The sequence below is a fragment of the Bos javanicus genome, chromosome 15 (genome assembly GCF_032452875.1).
Source record: "Bos javanicus breed banteng chromosome 15, ARS-OSU_banteng_1.0, whole genome shotgun sequence".
Classification (NCBI taxonomy): Eukaryota; Metazoa; Chordata; class Mammalia; order Artiodactyla; family Bovidae; genus Bos; species Bos javanicus.
Window position 1 is genome coordinate 17,925,207 of NC_083882.1, and position 16,324 is coordinate 17,941,530.

Here is a 16,324-nt window from a genome sequence, read left to right on the forward strand (position 1 = left end):
GTTTTAAAAGCAGTCTTTATTTCTATTTGTTAATGGGTAGTTTTTCTCTTGGTATTTTACATTTAACCTCAATTGATCTTTTCCCATAGGCTGATCCTTATTCAAAATGGTCTATTCTGAATGTAAAGGGAAAAGATCTTCCTGTAAATGAAGTATTTCCACAGTTTCTTGCTGATAATCATCACCAAGTTCGCATGTTGGCTGCGGAGTCAATCAATAGGTAATAGGTCAAGTATTCATGAAGTATCTGGAGTGCTGCAGATAGCAGTTCAAGGTCTAGCACAGTCATAGCTCACTAGGGGTGATAGTAAAAATAATGATTACTAAGCATAGACTGTATGCCTGGCATTTTTGTTTTCTCTTAATTCTGACAACTCTTTCACTTAGATATGATTATTTTATCTAATTTAGTAATGAAAACTCTGTGGCTTAGACAGATAAAGTAAGGTGATAAGTGCCATACATCTAGTAAGTGGTTGAGATGAATGAGATGTGTCTACTCCCAATTAGAGATACAGGGCTTTTAGGTATTAGATTTTACATGAGTTTATAAAATGAAAATTATCACATTTTACATTTTGCTAGTTATAATCATATTTATTCAAGTGAACATAAAATTAGGCATTGGAGTGATTCTCCCACAAGAATGTGTTATGTTTGAGTACTAAAGAAGCCTTTGACTGTGTGGATTACAACAAGCTGTAGAAAATTCTGAAAGGGATGGGAATACCAGACCACCTCACCTGCCTCCTGAGAAACCTGTCTGCAAGTCAAGGAACAGCAGTTAGAACCAAACATGGAACAACGGACTGGTTCAAAATTGGGAAAGGCATCCATCAAGGCTGATTATTGTCACCCTTCTTATTTAACTTATGTGCAGAGTACATCATGAGAAATTCTGGGCTGGATGAAGCACAAGCTAGAATCAAGATTGCCAGGAGAAATACCAACAACCTCAGATGTGCAGATCGCACCACTCTAATGGCAGAAAGCAAAGAGGAACTAAAGAGTCTCTTGATGAAGGTGAAAGAGGAGAGTGAAAAATTGGCTTAAAACTCAGCATTCAAAAAACTAAGATCATGGCATCTGGTCCCATCACTTAGGGCAAATAGATGGGGAAAAAGTGGAAACAGTGACAGATTTTGTTATCTTGGGCTCCAGAATCATTGCGGACAGTGACTGCAGCCATGAAATGAAAAGATGCTTGCTCCTTGAAGACAAGCTATGATAAACCTAAATAGCATATTAGAAAGCAGAGACATCACTTTGCCAACAAAGGTCTGTCTAATCAAAGCTATGGTTTTTCCATTAGTCATTTATACATGTGAGAGTTAGACCATAAAGAAGGCTGAGTGCCAAAGAATTGATGCTATCGAACTGTGGTGTTGGAGAAGACTCTTGAGAGTACCTTGGACAGCAAGGAGATTCCTAAAGGAAATCAACCCTAAATATTCATTGGAAGGACTGATGGTGAAGCTGTTTTGGCCACCTCATGCCAAGAGCTGACTCATTGGAAAAGAACCTGTTGTTGGGAAAGATTGAGGGAAAGAGGAGAAGGGAGCAACAGAGGATGAGATGTTTGGATGTTATCACTGACTCAATGGACATCAGTTTGAGCAAACTTAGAAAGATAGCTAAGGACGGGGAAGCCTGACGCGCTGCATTTCATGGGTTCACAAAGATTCACACTTGATTTAGCGACTGAGCAACAATAACAACTGAAGAAGCAAATATTAAATTTTAGCAACTGTATATTTAATGGGTTATTAAGTTAATTCTAAAACTCCAGATTGTAACCTACCTCTGCCTTTCCCACCTCACTCTCCTATAAACAAAATCTCTCTGCTTTATTTTTCTCTATAGCATTTATCACCAGTTGAAATATTATATTTTAATACATTTATCTAGGATATGAGCTCCAGAGAGTGTTTGTCTCTTTTCCTGTGTACCTAGCACCTAAAATAACACTTGGAATGTGTCAGGTGTTTAATAATTTGTAAAATCAATGAATATTTGAAAAAAATTACATTATGCTTAAAACATCAAAGCTAAAAATCATTTGAGCAGTTTTTCTGTTCAAATGTAGATGACCAATAAAGAACACTGAAGAAATTACCATGCAGTCACATAAATACACACATTAGAAAACATGATGTGTCCAAAATTTTGATATTCTGAAAATAATGTTTTCATAGGTCAGAAACATGTCTAAGTCCTCAGGTTTAGGACTATTTTTAGTAAAACCACAGTGCATTGTAATGTTTGCTGATGTGTGCTTTATTTCAAATACTTAAAAAAGAAAATATGTACAGAAATTAAAGATCTGGGGTGACAGGATAACAAGTTGAATATAATAAAGCAGTGTAGTGCTGACATTTAAAAAATCTCTTAGGATTCAAAAATGCATAAATTCATGAATGGCATGAACATATTTATTTACTTATTGGTTGTTTACTTGTTAGATATTTAATATTAAGCTGCTGAAGAGAGATTGGAGAAACTGAGGAATGAGAGAAATACCAAAAAGTTGATACTTTCATATGTTTTGATTAGTATAAAAGACAAAATTGGCTAAAGAGTTGTCCTTAAATATGACGGTTGCTGCTGCTGCTAAGTCACTTCCGTCGTGTCCGACTCTGTGCAACCCCATAGACGGCAGCCCACCAGGCTCCCCTATCCCTGGGATTCTCCAGGCAAGAACACTGGAGTGGGTTGCCATTTCCTTCTCCAATGCATGAAAGTGAAAAGTGAAAGTGAAGTCGCTCAGTCGTGTCTGACTCTTAGCGACCCCCTGGACTGCAGCCTGCCAGGCTCCTCCGTCCATGGGATTTTCCAGGCAAGAGTACTGGAGTGGGGTGCCATTGCCTTCTCCGAAATATGACGGTACGTTATGCAAAAAAGCACTAATCAGCTCTCCTTTACCACATAAACATAATTTTAATTGAACATCAAGACATTAAAGCTAATACCTTTTAGAAAGTGAAAGTCGATCAGTTGTGTCCAACTCTTTGTGACCCCATGGACTGTACAGGCCAGAATATTAGAGTGGGTAGCCTTTCCCTTATCTAGGGGATCTTCCCTACCCAGGGATCGAACCCAGGACTCCTGCATCACAGATGGATTCTTTACCAGCTGAGCCTACAGAGAAGCCCAAGAATACTGGGTAGCCTGTCCCTTCTCCAGCAGATCTTCCCAACCCAAGAATTGAACCGAGGTCTCCTGTATTGCAGGCAAATTATTTACCAACTGAGCTATCAGGGAAGCAATAACTTTTAAGTTGTGATTAAATGTTAGAGCAGGTTGATATAAGAGCCTGTGGCTTCTTCTTGTTGGTATTTTACCAGAGGACAAATTTTTTTTCTGGTTAGTTTGCATTCAGGGATATTCAAGTTTGGGCAATAAGCTAAGAGATCTTTTGAGACACTTTTCAGTTCTAGGAGAATATGGGTTGTTTGGTAAAGATCCTGATATTAGTAGCTTTGAACCTACTAGACTTAAATTTCCTTGGTCTTTTGAAGGAAGACCTAATATGTTAGTATGTCTCACAAAGTGATTTATTTTTGCCCTGTAAATATGCTTTGGGAAGTAGAGTTTAAGATTAAAAATCATTTCACTCTTGGCTTTTTTTTTTTTTTTAAAGATTGTTTCAGCATATAAAACGAGGTTCTTCCACATTGAAAGCACTTCCTTTGAAGCTTCAGCAAACAGCTTTTGAAAATGCATACTTTAAAGCTCAGGAAGGAATGAGAGAATTGGTAATTTTATTAATGTATATTTGTTATTACATATACTTTCTATAAATATGCCATATGTTATTTTACCAAGTTTGGCCTAAGATAGTTTATATCTATTGTTCATAGTTAGAGTAGAACAGCTATATGAATTAATTGAAATTGCTTCATTTATAGGTCAAAATTGGTTTAATAACGGCAGTTTCTTTTGGTTCAACTTATATGCAGCATTTTTGTGGGAAAAACAGAATTTACTGAGTTTTTATGGGAGTATAAATGGCTTATTTTTTAGCTTAAAATTTTATTTCATAAGATCTGATTAAAAGCTAATTCACAACAGGTAACAAGAGAAAGAAATGGATTGAGAAGAAAATGTTCTAATTGGGAAGATCAAATTATCTTTGTGCTCTCTAATAAACCTTATTATTTTCATATTTTTCTGTAGAATAATATCTTTTCTTAAAACGGCAGAAGTTGTTTTAGTGGTAGAATTTATTCATTCATATATGCCTTGATTGGTTCATTAAAAGTATGTGAAGCAGTTACTCAAATGATTATATGTTCTATAACAGAACAAAACTGAAAAGGAAAATCGCATGAAAAATAAAGTGAATTTTGAAAAAGATTTCAAGAGGTTACAAAAATGAGTATAAGTAATATAAAATTTACTAGAGATAACGTATATTATGTATTTTAAAATCAGCATGTCATGTACAAAAAGAGAAAACACTGACCTGACAGCAGTTTATTTGGAGAAAGATCTAAGAAATTTTACATCTTGAGAGCATAATATGAACCAACATTGTAATGGTTAAGCAAATTCCATCTTAGATGTCAGTAATAGAAGCAGACTGTAATGAGCTAGTTTATAAGAAGAACTTGAATCTTCTATTCATTTTAGAGGGCAGCTGGTTTTGTTCCCAGTAAAAGTAAATCTCTAACTAAAATGTTAGAGAGTCTCTAGACCTATCTCTCGTACAGAATAGGTAAAGGAGTTGACTTCCTGGGAAGATCATAACTATTTTTAAACATGTCAATGATTGCCATTTAGTAAAGGAATTAGGTCCTTACTTTTTCTTTTACCAAAAATAGAAATAGGATCAGTGACTGGCCATTTTTTCTAAAAGTGAAGATAAACTTCTATCAATTATAGTAAGTCAAAAAATGTTTATGTCTGTTGGAAGAGTTTGATGATTGATTGTTAAGCTAGAAGCATGTATCATTTTTTATCTAGTAGTATGACTTTATTAGGTTTTTTTTGGTGATATCTATGATATTTTTAAAGGATAAAGAGCTATATATATTAAGTTATAATGGTAATAAGATGATAAAACATCTTGGAAGGTAATACTTGGTAGTTGATGAGATTTAGTCTTGCTCACATTCCTGTAGTTACTTTTTTTCTCTTCTTTTTTCTTCAAAGTGCTTTATACTTCATTGAAATGTTTGACAATTCTTATTCTATGAGGTGTTATAAACAGCAGTCTTTCCCATTGTAGCAACTTTGGTCCTTTCTCATAATCTCTTTAACTCCATCACTATAGGATTTAAAACTGTTCACTGGCTGTTTAGATGTTGTTGTGGTATTCTTTGGTGTTAGCCTGGTTGGTTTATTTGGAATATTTAAATATTTATATTACCTATTGTTTTAAAAATTCTAAAGTCCCACAGAACTGAAAACTCCGAAACTTTGGATGAGATTTGTAATAGAAAAGCCACTTTACTGATGATGATAGCTGTGGTGTTATACTGTAGCCCTGTCTGTGAAAAGCAGGCTTTATTCGCCCTATGCAAGTCTGTGAAAGAGAATGGACTAGAGCCTCACCTCGTTAAAAAGGTATATATGTATGAATATTTTTATTATAATTATCCTTTGATAACTTTTAAACAATTAAAGCTAGATTTTAAATATGGCATTTATTAAAGAGTTGAAGATGGTTTTATTTTTTAGATTTGAAGAGAGTGTATTTATTTGTATACAGTGTCATTTTTTACATTCAGTTTAAGAGCATTTCACAAGACTGTCATTGAACTAATAAGAGTGAGTGACCGGTCATCATTCACACCAGACCCTCTTGAATAGTATTTTTTGGGGGAAATGCATGGAGATAAAAAAGCAGTATGTATTTTGCCTGGTGGATTCTGGAGCACGACCTTGGAATCCAGTGGGGCGAGAAGTCAAATTTTAGATATGGAAAGCTTTTAAGTTGCATGATTAGAAAGACCAGAGTCCAGTGTTGTAGAACGTTTACTCCTGCCCTGGTCCAACACCTCAGCACTCTTGGTTTGAGAAATTCCAGGCCTTTCCATCCTTTATTTTTACACGATAAACCAATGACTGATCATGGCTTGATGTAACTAGCATGGTTTCCAGTGGAACTTTTTCCCCAGGTTTGATCTCTGGGTGGGAAAAATCCCCTGGAGAAGGACCTTCCCCACCCAGTATTCTTGCCTGGGAAATCCCATGGACAGAGGAGTCTGGTGAGCTACAGTCCATGGGGTTACAAAAGAGTCAGACATGACTTTGTGACTAAATAACAAACAACAACAGCATAGATAAGTTAATCAAGGGATAGAAAAGCTACATGAATGCTCAAAGCCATACTGTAAATAATATTAAGGATGTAAGTGATTTATTATTTCACTATTAAAACATTAACTTCTTTTTTGATTTGTACAGGTTTTAAAGACAGTTTCTGAAACTTTTGGATATAGATGTTTAGAAGATTTCATGGCTTCTCATTTGGATTATTTGGTATTGGAATGGCTAAATCTTCAAGATCCTGAATACAGTGTATCTTCTTTTCCTTTTATTTTATTAAATTACACAAACATTGAAGATTTCTATAGGTAGGTTTGCATATGGCACATGTGAAAGATATTTAAAATTAGGTATTAATGATATTATGAGAATCAAGACAGCTTTTATAAATGAAAGCATATTGAAGATTATCAGTTAACTTAGGATCTGGTCCTAGCTGTGCCAGTAAGCCAGCTACATGACTTTAGGCAAGCCACAAGAACACCCACTGGGTCTTGGTTTCTTACTGTAAAGTTTCTTACTAGAGTTATTGGAGTAGAAAATGTCAACCCTCTTCAGTATTCTTGCTGGAAAATCCCATGGACAGAGGAGCCTGACAGGCTACAGTCTATGGGGTCTCAAAGAGTTGGACATGACTGTGTGCACACACAAGGATGTATAGAGATCTTTAAGGTCCATTTCAGCTTTAATATTTAATCATTTTCCCTGTGAAAAATCAAAGATAAATTATTGGTGGCTGATTATTTTTACCCTGTTTTTCTTTTCTCCTGTTTGAATGTGGGCTATTTAATTATTTCTGTATGATTTAAAGTTTAATATGCAGGTATTTATTTTGCTAACTCCAAAGTCTGGAGAAGAGAATTTTGAAAATGGAGAGGTTTGAAACAACTAAATAATAATGCTTAAATATCAGAATATGGGAAGGCAATCTGTAATTGTTTAATAGTCCTTATTCAGAGAAGGCAATGGCAACCCACTCTAGAACTCTTGCCTGGAAAATCCCATGGATGGAGGAGCGTGGTAGGCTACAGTCCATGGGGTCGCGAAGAGTCAGACACGACTGAGCGACTTTACTTTCACTTTTCACTTTCATGCATTGGAAAAGGAAATGGCAACCCACTCTAGTGTTCTTGCCTGGAGAATCCCAGGGACGGGGGAGCCTGGTGGGCTGCTGTTTATGGGTCGCACAGAGTCGGACACAACTGAAGCGACTTAGCAGCAGCAGCAACAATAGTCCTTATTGTTTGTTCATTTTGCCAATATCTACATTTATTTTTTGAATTTATAAATTGCTTTCACCTTTCACTATATAATAATTTTGCATAAAGATTATACAGAATAAATAAATATAAATTCATTTTCACTTGTTTTTCATCTTGCCTTTAGGGTGATAATACTCTTAAGACCTCAGTCTTTTTTAGTGTGACTATTTAAAATTTACTTAACTTCATGTCTTCATTTATAGAGTAAGAATGCTTAATGATCTAGATAAAGTGATGCTCTAAGCTTATTAAACTGTTTTATTTATTTTTTTGCCCACACCACATGACTCAAGGAATCTTTACCTTCCTGACCAGGGATTGAACCCATGGTGGAAGCATTGAAGTCCACTGGAACACCAGGAATTTCCAAAACCATTCTGTTATTTTAAGGACCATATTATAAAGTTTTACTTTGAAAAGTTATATTTTTAATGTATGTTTTTAATTTTTATATTTTTAGGTCTTGTTATAAAATTTTGATTCCACCTCTAGTGATTAGAAGTCATTTTGATGAAGTAAAGTTAATTGCTAATCAAATTCAAGAGGATTGGAAAAGTCTTCTGACAGGCTGCTTTCCAAAGATTCTTGTAAATATCCTTCCATACTTTGCTTATGAGGGTACAGAAAACAGTGGGATGGCACAGCAAAGAGAGACTGCTACCAAAGTCTATGATATGCTTAAAGATGAAAACTTATTAGGAAAACAGGTATGACTTCAATATTTACAATACCTTTTATCCCATAATTGATCTGAGGTGTAACTTTAGGCTATTCATCACTTATGCAATTAAATTTAATATTTTATGATAATCACTATCTCATATAGGCAATCCATTAATTTTTTTGTTATTGTACAGTGTTCTCTCCTTTTGATTGGTTTTTAAATGTTTTTAATCAGGAATTTTCTTTTTAACTTTGGAATAATTTTACCACCTTTTCCTTGTAAAATATTGTTTTAATTGGCAGTAATACATGAATACAAACTGGTTATTAAATTCAAGCAATGCTGAGCAAGGTATAGAAAATCTTCACTTTCTCTTGACTATCATTAAGCCCTTCATTTTTCAAGGAAAAGTACAATCCCATGTTCCTATTCTCTGCTTTTTCCATGGCATTTACTACTTTTTAATGTATGATGTAGCTTACTTATGAATTATGTTCACTGGTTTTTATCAACCTTCTCCACTATAAGTACTTGTAAAGGTTGGATTTTTCTTTCTTCTTTTTTCTGATGTATCCCAACTATCTAGTATATATCAAGTACTCATTATTTGATGAAAGATGGAGTCAAGTTAAAAACGACCTAACAACTTGTTTCTTTTATAGTAATTTATACATATCTAAAATTATTTGAGACAACTTATATTCAGATACATATATAAACTTTTTAAAGTGAAAGAAAAATTATTTGAGGCAACTTATATTCATATCATATATAAACTTTTTAAAGTGAAAGAAAATTGGTCACTCCACTTTTTAATATAAGCAAAGGATGACTAATAAAGCTTGGTCAATGTTAGTATTAAAATTGGATAAACTTCAGTAGACTCTTTTTTTCATTGCCTAGTTATCTGTGAACAGCAAGTCTCTTAGTTGCTTGCTGCTGCTGCTAAGTCGCTTCAGTCGTGACCAACTCTATGCAACCCCATAGACGGCAGCCCACCAGGCTCCCCCATCCCTGGGATTCTCCAGGCAAGAACACTGGAGTGGGTTGCCATTTCCTTCTCCTTAGTTGCTTAGGTGAGCTATTCCTATTCAGAGCTGGTTGGAAGTCTGTGGTCTGGAGGCTTCCAACTGCCTCCCTAAAAGGCAGTTGGAACAGAATGTTGGCTTGCCAATGGGTATGGAATTTATGAGAGGCAGTCTGCTTCCAGACCCTTTCACCCAATCTTCCAGCTTACACTGCTGAGCAGGTCTACTCTTAGTATTCCTCTTTATGTATTCAAATCAAAAGAAAGCAAGTTTGAGTCAGAATAAGTCTAGATGGGAAATGTGATTATATTAAACCCTGATTAAAACACTAGTCTCAAGAACAAAGAGAGCTAAAAATTAAAAATAATTTCTTAGCTTCTTTGTTAAAGACATAAATTTTTATTTGTCTCAGTTTCATTTAGCATCATCATTTTAAGTTAATTTTTTCTCTATTTCTGTAATATGCAGCTTATCTAAATCAATCCACATTCTTTTTTCTGTGGATAAGTGATGGTACCACTATTATCAGTCTTTCAGTCTTCTATAACTGTCAGTTGTTGAATGCGTAAAATGTATAGTTATAAGATTGTTTAGGTATACCTAGATATCTGAATTTTTTTGAATTATTTTTATGTACGTTTAGCTTAAATATTAGAGATTTGCTTGTAAGAAAATTATATAAAATTAAGGAAGTCAGTTGTCGCCGATGTGCAGGGAAACTCACTAAGTTTTCCTCTGATATTAATCAGAGTTGGCCAGTTTGTCTTACTAATTCCAGATATACTGGAAATAGGGTTGGATTTGTAAAAGGGCTGAAACCTTGGAATTGATGATATGATGTAACTAATGTTACATTACAGGGAAAGGCTAAGATCTTTACATTAGATTTCTGTTGTGCCACATTCCAGAATATTTTTGCTATTAGGAAGGGTTTCCAAATCTCTGTGTGGAAGAGGTAAAGATAGTAAATGAGCCCATTTGCCTTTTGGTTTAAAGCACTGTAGTTCATTACTTGGAGACCTAACAAAAAACACGTTTTAAGACTTTATAGTTCTCATTCATTTGGCTGAGGCGTAATGTAGTACACCCACTCTTTTTATTTAGAGAACTTATGCCTTTTGTGAGGCTGCCTGTAGCAAGAAGTGGGTAATGAAGAGTCTGCTCCTGTCCAGGAGGATTTTTACCTAGTATTAATGACTCTGATGCTGGGAGGGATTGGGGGCAGGAGGAGAAGGGGATGACAGAGGATGAGATGGCTGGATGGCATCACTGACTCGATGGAGGTGAGTCTGAGTGAACTCCGGGAGTTGGTGATGGACAGGGAGGCCAGGAGTGCTGCGATTCATGGGGTTGCAAAGAGTTGGACATGACTGAGCGACTGAACTGAACTGAACTGAACTGAATGACATGTGGATAGCAGCTAGCCTCAGAATTTGGGATATCAACCAAGTTGGAATCTGGGGGAAAGATATGCAGGGAACAAAGGGTTGATAATTGCCAGTCATTGGGAATCCTTACTAGTAAAGTTCTCTAAGATAGTGTTCTCAAATAAAGGTAAAATGCAGGTTGATGAGCAGTATAGATCAGTGGGGAATTTGGTTGACAGGAAAGTGATTAGGTTGAGGAATTTCAAGCTAGACCTGAAGCCTTGCTCATTAAAGTGATTCTTTAAAATTAAATGAAAAAGTTGGATTAAGAGAGTCCTGTTTGATATAATTTCTCTGTTTTCCTTTGAGTCTATAGGTTGGCTGCATAGCAGAAAAAAGTGGTGCTAGTTGCATGTTTTGCAGATCTTAGATCTTTGATAACTATTTCCTTCTGTAATCACTGAATAATTTTGGAAATGAGACAATAACGTGAGCCCCTTAAACTAGCTGACTTAAAGATCACAGACAGGAAAACTTAAATATATTTTATTTTGTATCCTTGCAGATTGATCATTTATTCATTAGTAATTTACCAGAGATTGTAGTGGAGTTATTGATGACGTTACATGAACCAGCAACTTCTGGTGCCAGCCAAAGCACTGACCCCTGTGACTTCTCAGGGTATGGATATTTTTAATTTAGAGGATTAGCTGCAATTTCATAAGGTCCTTGGGGAGTTTATTAGTTGACACCTTCAAATGTCTATTTCAGTTATTAGACATGTACTGTGCTTTTAAATTCTGTTTCTTTTAAAATAGTTACCTTTGAATTGAAGTTTCTGCTGTACTGTAGCCTCTTCATAGTGACTGCTCTTTTGATTACCACTTTGTTTGAAAATTCAGTAACCTTTTTATTCTCAGTCTGTTTGTAATATTTGAGCATTGTGCCATCTCCTATCATGAAATTTTCTTCTGTGACTTGGCTTTCTGTATCATCTTTTTTTTTAAAAAGGATTCTCCTTTGCTAGTTGAATTTTACTATATTGCAATTTCATTTGCATGTAAAACCTACTTGTTGTATATGAATGGTAGAGTTATTTATATACATTGTTACTCATTTACCTTGATTGTAAAGTACTTAAAAAACATCCTTTTTTTATATACTATGCAATACTAAGCATGTAAAACAGTAATAATATCTATTAAAATATTTTTGCATGTGTAATTTCATTTGGTATAGAATTTGATTGCTGTCTTGAATGTTACTGTGTTTATGTGTGTACCCATGGCTGATTCATGTCAATGTATGGCAAAAACCATCACAATATTGTAAAGTAATTATCCTCCAATTAAAATAAATAATTTAATTTTAAAAGATATTATTGAGTTTAAAGTACTAGAATAGAGCTTTAATTCATACCTTAAGTAAAGTGATACTAGGTCTCTTTTTTATAACTGCTGTTAACTTTATAAATGATTTTTTAAACAAATTATTGACTACCTCCTAGAAAGTTATTTAGGTATTCTGATAGATGTATATAGACTGTAATATGTCATTTGTGATTTTATTAAAAGTCTAGTTTTCACCAAGAAAATAACTAAAATTTGGGGTATTATAATCTAAATTTTTCTTTTGAATTTTCACTAATCTATCAAGAAAATGTTTTTTCTTGATAGTTTTATTCTGAAAATGATGACTGATTTTTTCTATAACTCTTAGGGATTTGGATCCTGCTCCTAATCCACCTCATTTTCCATCACATGTGATTAAAGCGACATTTGCCTATATCAGCAATTGCCATAAAACCAAGCTTAAAAGCATTTTAGAAATTCTTTCCAAAAGCCCTGTAAGTATACTTTACTAGGATAGTACCTGAAGAGAGAATTCCATCTTTTTCAGCTAGAAAATCTGTTTAAATACATTTTATTTTTATTTTTTCGTAAGTATAAGTACATTTTAAAAAGAAAAAAGTAAACAAATGGAACACTTATTTTACTTGTCAGTATTAATTGAAATATGTCACATATGAGGACTGAATTTTGTGACATTTTAGTCAGGTTGGCTCAGGATTTGTGTATATATGTATTTTTTTAAGAATATACTACTAAATATTGTTTACTATCTGAGAACAAAATAAATTGACAAGTTTTTTAAAATTTAAGATAGTAATTTTCTTAATGTGATATTTTGCATTTGATATCAAAACCGCAAGCAAAATTTTGAAATTTAGAATTCTGTAATTTGAATATAAAAATGTATGTATTATGTCTGAGTATATGTGGTTAGGCAAGGTTTTACTAAATGTATCTTTATTTTCTAGGATTCCTATCAGAAAATTCTTCTAGCCATATGTGAGCAAGCAGCTGAGACAAATAATGTTTACAAAAGGCACAGAATTATTAAAATATATCACCTGTTTGTTAGTTTATTAATGAATGATATAAAGAGTGGCTTAGGAGGAGCTTGGGCCTTTGTTCTTCGAGATGTTATTTATACTTTGATTCACTATATCAACCAAAGGTAAATAATATATTTAGACCAATATATAAGTTTTTCTACCCTCATCTTAATTGAAAACCTCTATGCTTCTACAGGGTAGAAGCCAGAGTATTATTTTCTGAATTTTGCTTAATATATATATATATATATATATATATATATACACACACACACACACACACTTCTCCAGCTACTTCTCCAGCTCTAGAAGTCTTTAAAATATTAAAGATCTTCTCTTCAACATTTTAAATATACTAATTTTACATGGCCATAAATACATGGTACCATAGCAGTTCTGCTCACCACTTCCAGTGTGTGGTAAGGGTTCGGAAGGGGGATTCCCAGTGCACACCCAGGGTATTCTTCAGACATCAGCTGGTACCTGCCTGTAGACAGTGTCAGATCCCACAGGTTAAGAGCTCAGTCCTATAAGACTACCCTCTCTCCAGCCTCATCAGACTTCAGTTGAAAACTATAGATTGGAGGTTTCAATAACCCCCTTCCTTGGGTTTGATTATTTTGCTAGAGTGGCTCACAGAACTTAAGAAACCTATTTACTCACTAGATTGCTGGTTTATTACAAAAAGAAATAACTCATGAACAGCCAAATGGAAGAGATACATAGGGCAAAGTATGGGGAAAGGGCATAGAGCTTAAGTGGTCTCTCCAGTCACTTCATTCTCCTCATACCTGCAAATGTTCACCAACCCAGAAGCTCCTTTAACTCCATCCTTTTGGGTGTTAAGGGAGGAATCATCAGCCATTGGTGACTGATTGAAGGGAAAGCCCTTCTTGATCAGAGAGGTGGGACAGAAAGTTCCAACCCTCTAATTATAGGGTTGGTTCTTTTGGCAACCAGCCCAGATCCTTAGAGGCTTCCCCAAAGATACTTCATCAACATAACAAAAGACTCGTTTATTGCTCTCATCACAGGAAATTCCAAAAGTATTAGGGACTCTGCCAGAAATGGGAACAAAGACCAAATATATATTTCTTATTATAAATCACAGTATCACAATTACTATAGATTGGGGAATGTATGTTCTTTTTAGCATCTCCTTTCCATTGGTTTTAATAATGATTCTATTGTCTATTGTTTTCTTATTAGTAGATAACATTGTAATCAAATAAATTTAAGCCCTCAAAGCATATGAAGATATCTATTTCCATTTTGTTTTCTCATATTCTTTTTTGCTTTTTAAAAATTTAATTTTAAGTCATATGTATGTGTGTGTACTTTAAGTCATTCAGTCTTTTTCCTTCACTTTTTTTTAGGTTTTATTATGGTGTTAAAATATATAACATAAAATTTCTCATTTTTAACTATTTTTTAAATATCCAGTTTAGTGCTATTATGTTCATGGTATGCTATTAATTTTTGTTTCTGTCATTGCAGTTTCCAAATCCAACTTATTTATTACCTCAAATAGAACCTTTCTATTCATTAAGCAATAACCACACAGTTCCTCTTCCCTATAGCCCTTATAGCTTCTAATCTACTTCCTGTCTTTTTTAATTTCCTTGTTTTAGGTATTTCATATAAGCAGAATCATAATTTCTTTGCCCTTTCCTGTTGGCTTGTTTCACTTAGCATGTCTTCAGTGTTTATCCAGCATCATGCTTTTTTGTGGCTAAGTAACATTCCATTGGGTTTCCCTGGTGACTCAGATGGTAAAGAATCCTCCTTCTATGTGGGAGACCTGGGTTTGATCCCTGGGTTGGGAAGATCCCCTGGAGAAGGGCATGGCAACCTACTCCAGTATTCTTGCCTGGAGAATCCCCATGGACAGAGGAGCCTGGCGGGCTACAGTCCATGGGATTGCAAAGAGTCGGATACAACTGAACGACTAAGCCCAACAACATTGGATATATGACACTTTTTTTTTAATCCATTCATCTCATGATGAACACTTGGGTTGTTTCATAGGCATGAAGTGGTATCTCACTGGGGATTTGATTTTGCATTTTCCTACTAATTACTCATGAATATCTTTTCATGAGCTTATTGATGATTTGTATGTCTTCTTTGGAGAAATGTCTATTTAAATCCTTTGCCCATTTTAAAAATTGGATTGTCTTTCAAATCAAAAACTGATTTGAGAGAATAGCATTGAAACATGTATATTACCATATGTGAAATCGATCACCAGTCCAAGTTCAATGCATGCAATAGGCAATCAAAGCCAGTGCACGGGGACATCCCAGAGGGATGGGATGGGAAGGGAAGTAGGAGGGGGGTTTGGGATGAGGGACAGTACAAATAAAAAAGAGAAAAAAAATTGGATTGTCTTTTTGTTGTTGAGCTGTAGGAGTTCTTAATATATTCTGGGATTGAACTCAGTGTGTGATTTGCAAATATATTCTGGATATTGAATTCATATGTGATTTGCAAATAGTTTTTCCCATCCTATAAAATTTTTACTTTCCTGATAATGTCTTTTGATGAGCAAATGTTTTTAATTTTGATAAGGTCTGATTTATCTAATTTTTCTTTTGTTTCATGTGTTTTTAGTATTGTAGGTAAGAATGCATTGGCAAATCTAAGGTCATGGAGATTTACCCTTAGAGTTTATTCTAAGAGTTTTATGATTTTAGCTCTTAGATTTAGGTTGTTGATTCATTTTAATTTTTATAAATAGTGTGAGTTAAGGGTTCAGTTTTATTCTTTTGCATGTGGAAATCTAGTTGTCCCAGCACTATTTATTAAAGACTATTCTTTCACCCTTGTCAAAAATCAGTTAGCCACTGATGTATGGGTTTATTTCTGGATTCTCAGTTCTATTCCACTGGTCTTTCCTTATGCCAGTACCATGCTGTGTTGCTTGTTGTTGTTCAGTTGCTAAGTCATGTCCAGTTGTTTTCAACCTCAGGGACTACAGCATGCCAGGCTTCCCTGTCCTTTGCTATCTCCCAGAGTTTGCTCAGACTCATGTCCATTGAGTCAGTGATGCTATCCAAATATCTTATCCTCTGTCGCCCTCTTCTCCTCCTGCCTTCAATCTTTCCCAGCTTCAGGGTCTTTTCCAGTGAGTCGGCTCTTCACATCAGGTGGCCAAAGTACTGGAGCTTCAGCTTTAGCATCAGTCCTTCCAATGAATATTCAGGGTTGATTTCCTTTAGAAATGACTGTGTTGCTTACTGTAGCTGTATAGTAACTTTTGAAATCAGGAAGTGTGAGTCCTCCATTTTTCTTCTTCTCTTTCAAATTGTTTTGACTGTTTGGATACCTTG

The 16,324-nt window shown here is 34.7% G+C and overlaps 1 protein-coding gene across 4 annotated transcripts in view; it reads left to right on the forward strand.

The window, feature by feature from the left end:
• The window catches only part of ATM (ATM serine/threonine kinase), a 152,252-nt gene that overhangs the window by 54,094 nt on the left and 81,834 nt on the right, over positions 1-16,324 (forward strand). For all 4 annotated transcript variants that reach the window (XM_061440214.1, XM_061440213.1, XM_061440215.1 and 1 more), the window contains 8 exons: positions 90-220; positions 3,641-3,755; positions 5,395-5,568; positions 6,412-6,581; positions 7,996-8,242; positions 11,160-11,275; positions 12,314-12,440; positions 12,915-13,114. In XM_061440214.1, coding sequence (XP_061296198.1) covers positions 90-220; positions 3,641-3,755; positions 5,395-5,568; positions 6,412-6,581; positions 7,996-8,242; positions 11,160-11,275; positions 12,314-12,440; positions 12,915-13,114 — 1,280 coding nt within the window. The remainder of the gene's footprint in view (positions 1-89; positions 221-3,640; positions 3,756-5,394; positions 5,569-6,411; positions 6,582-7,995; positions 8,243-11,159; positions 11,276-12,313; positions 12,441-12,914; positions 13,115-16,324) is intronic.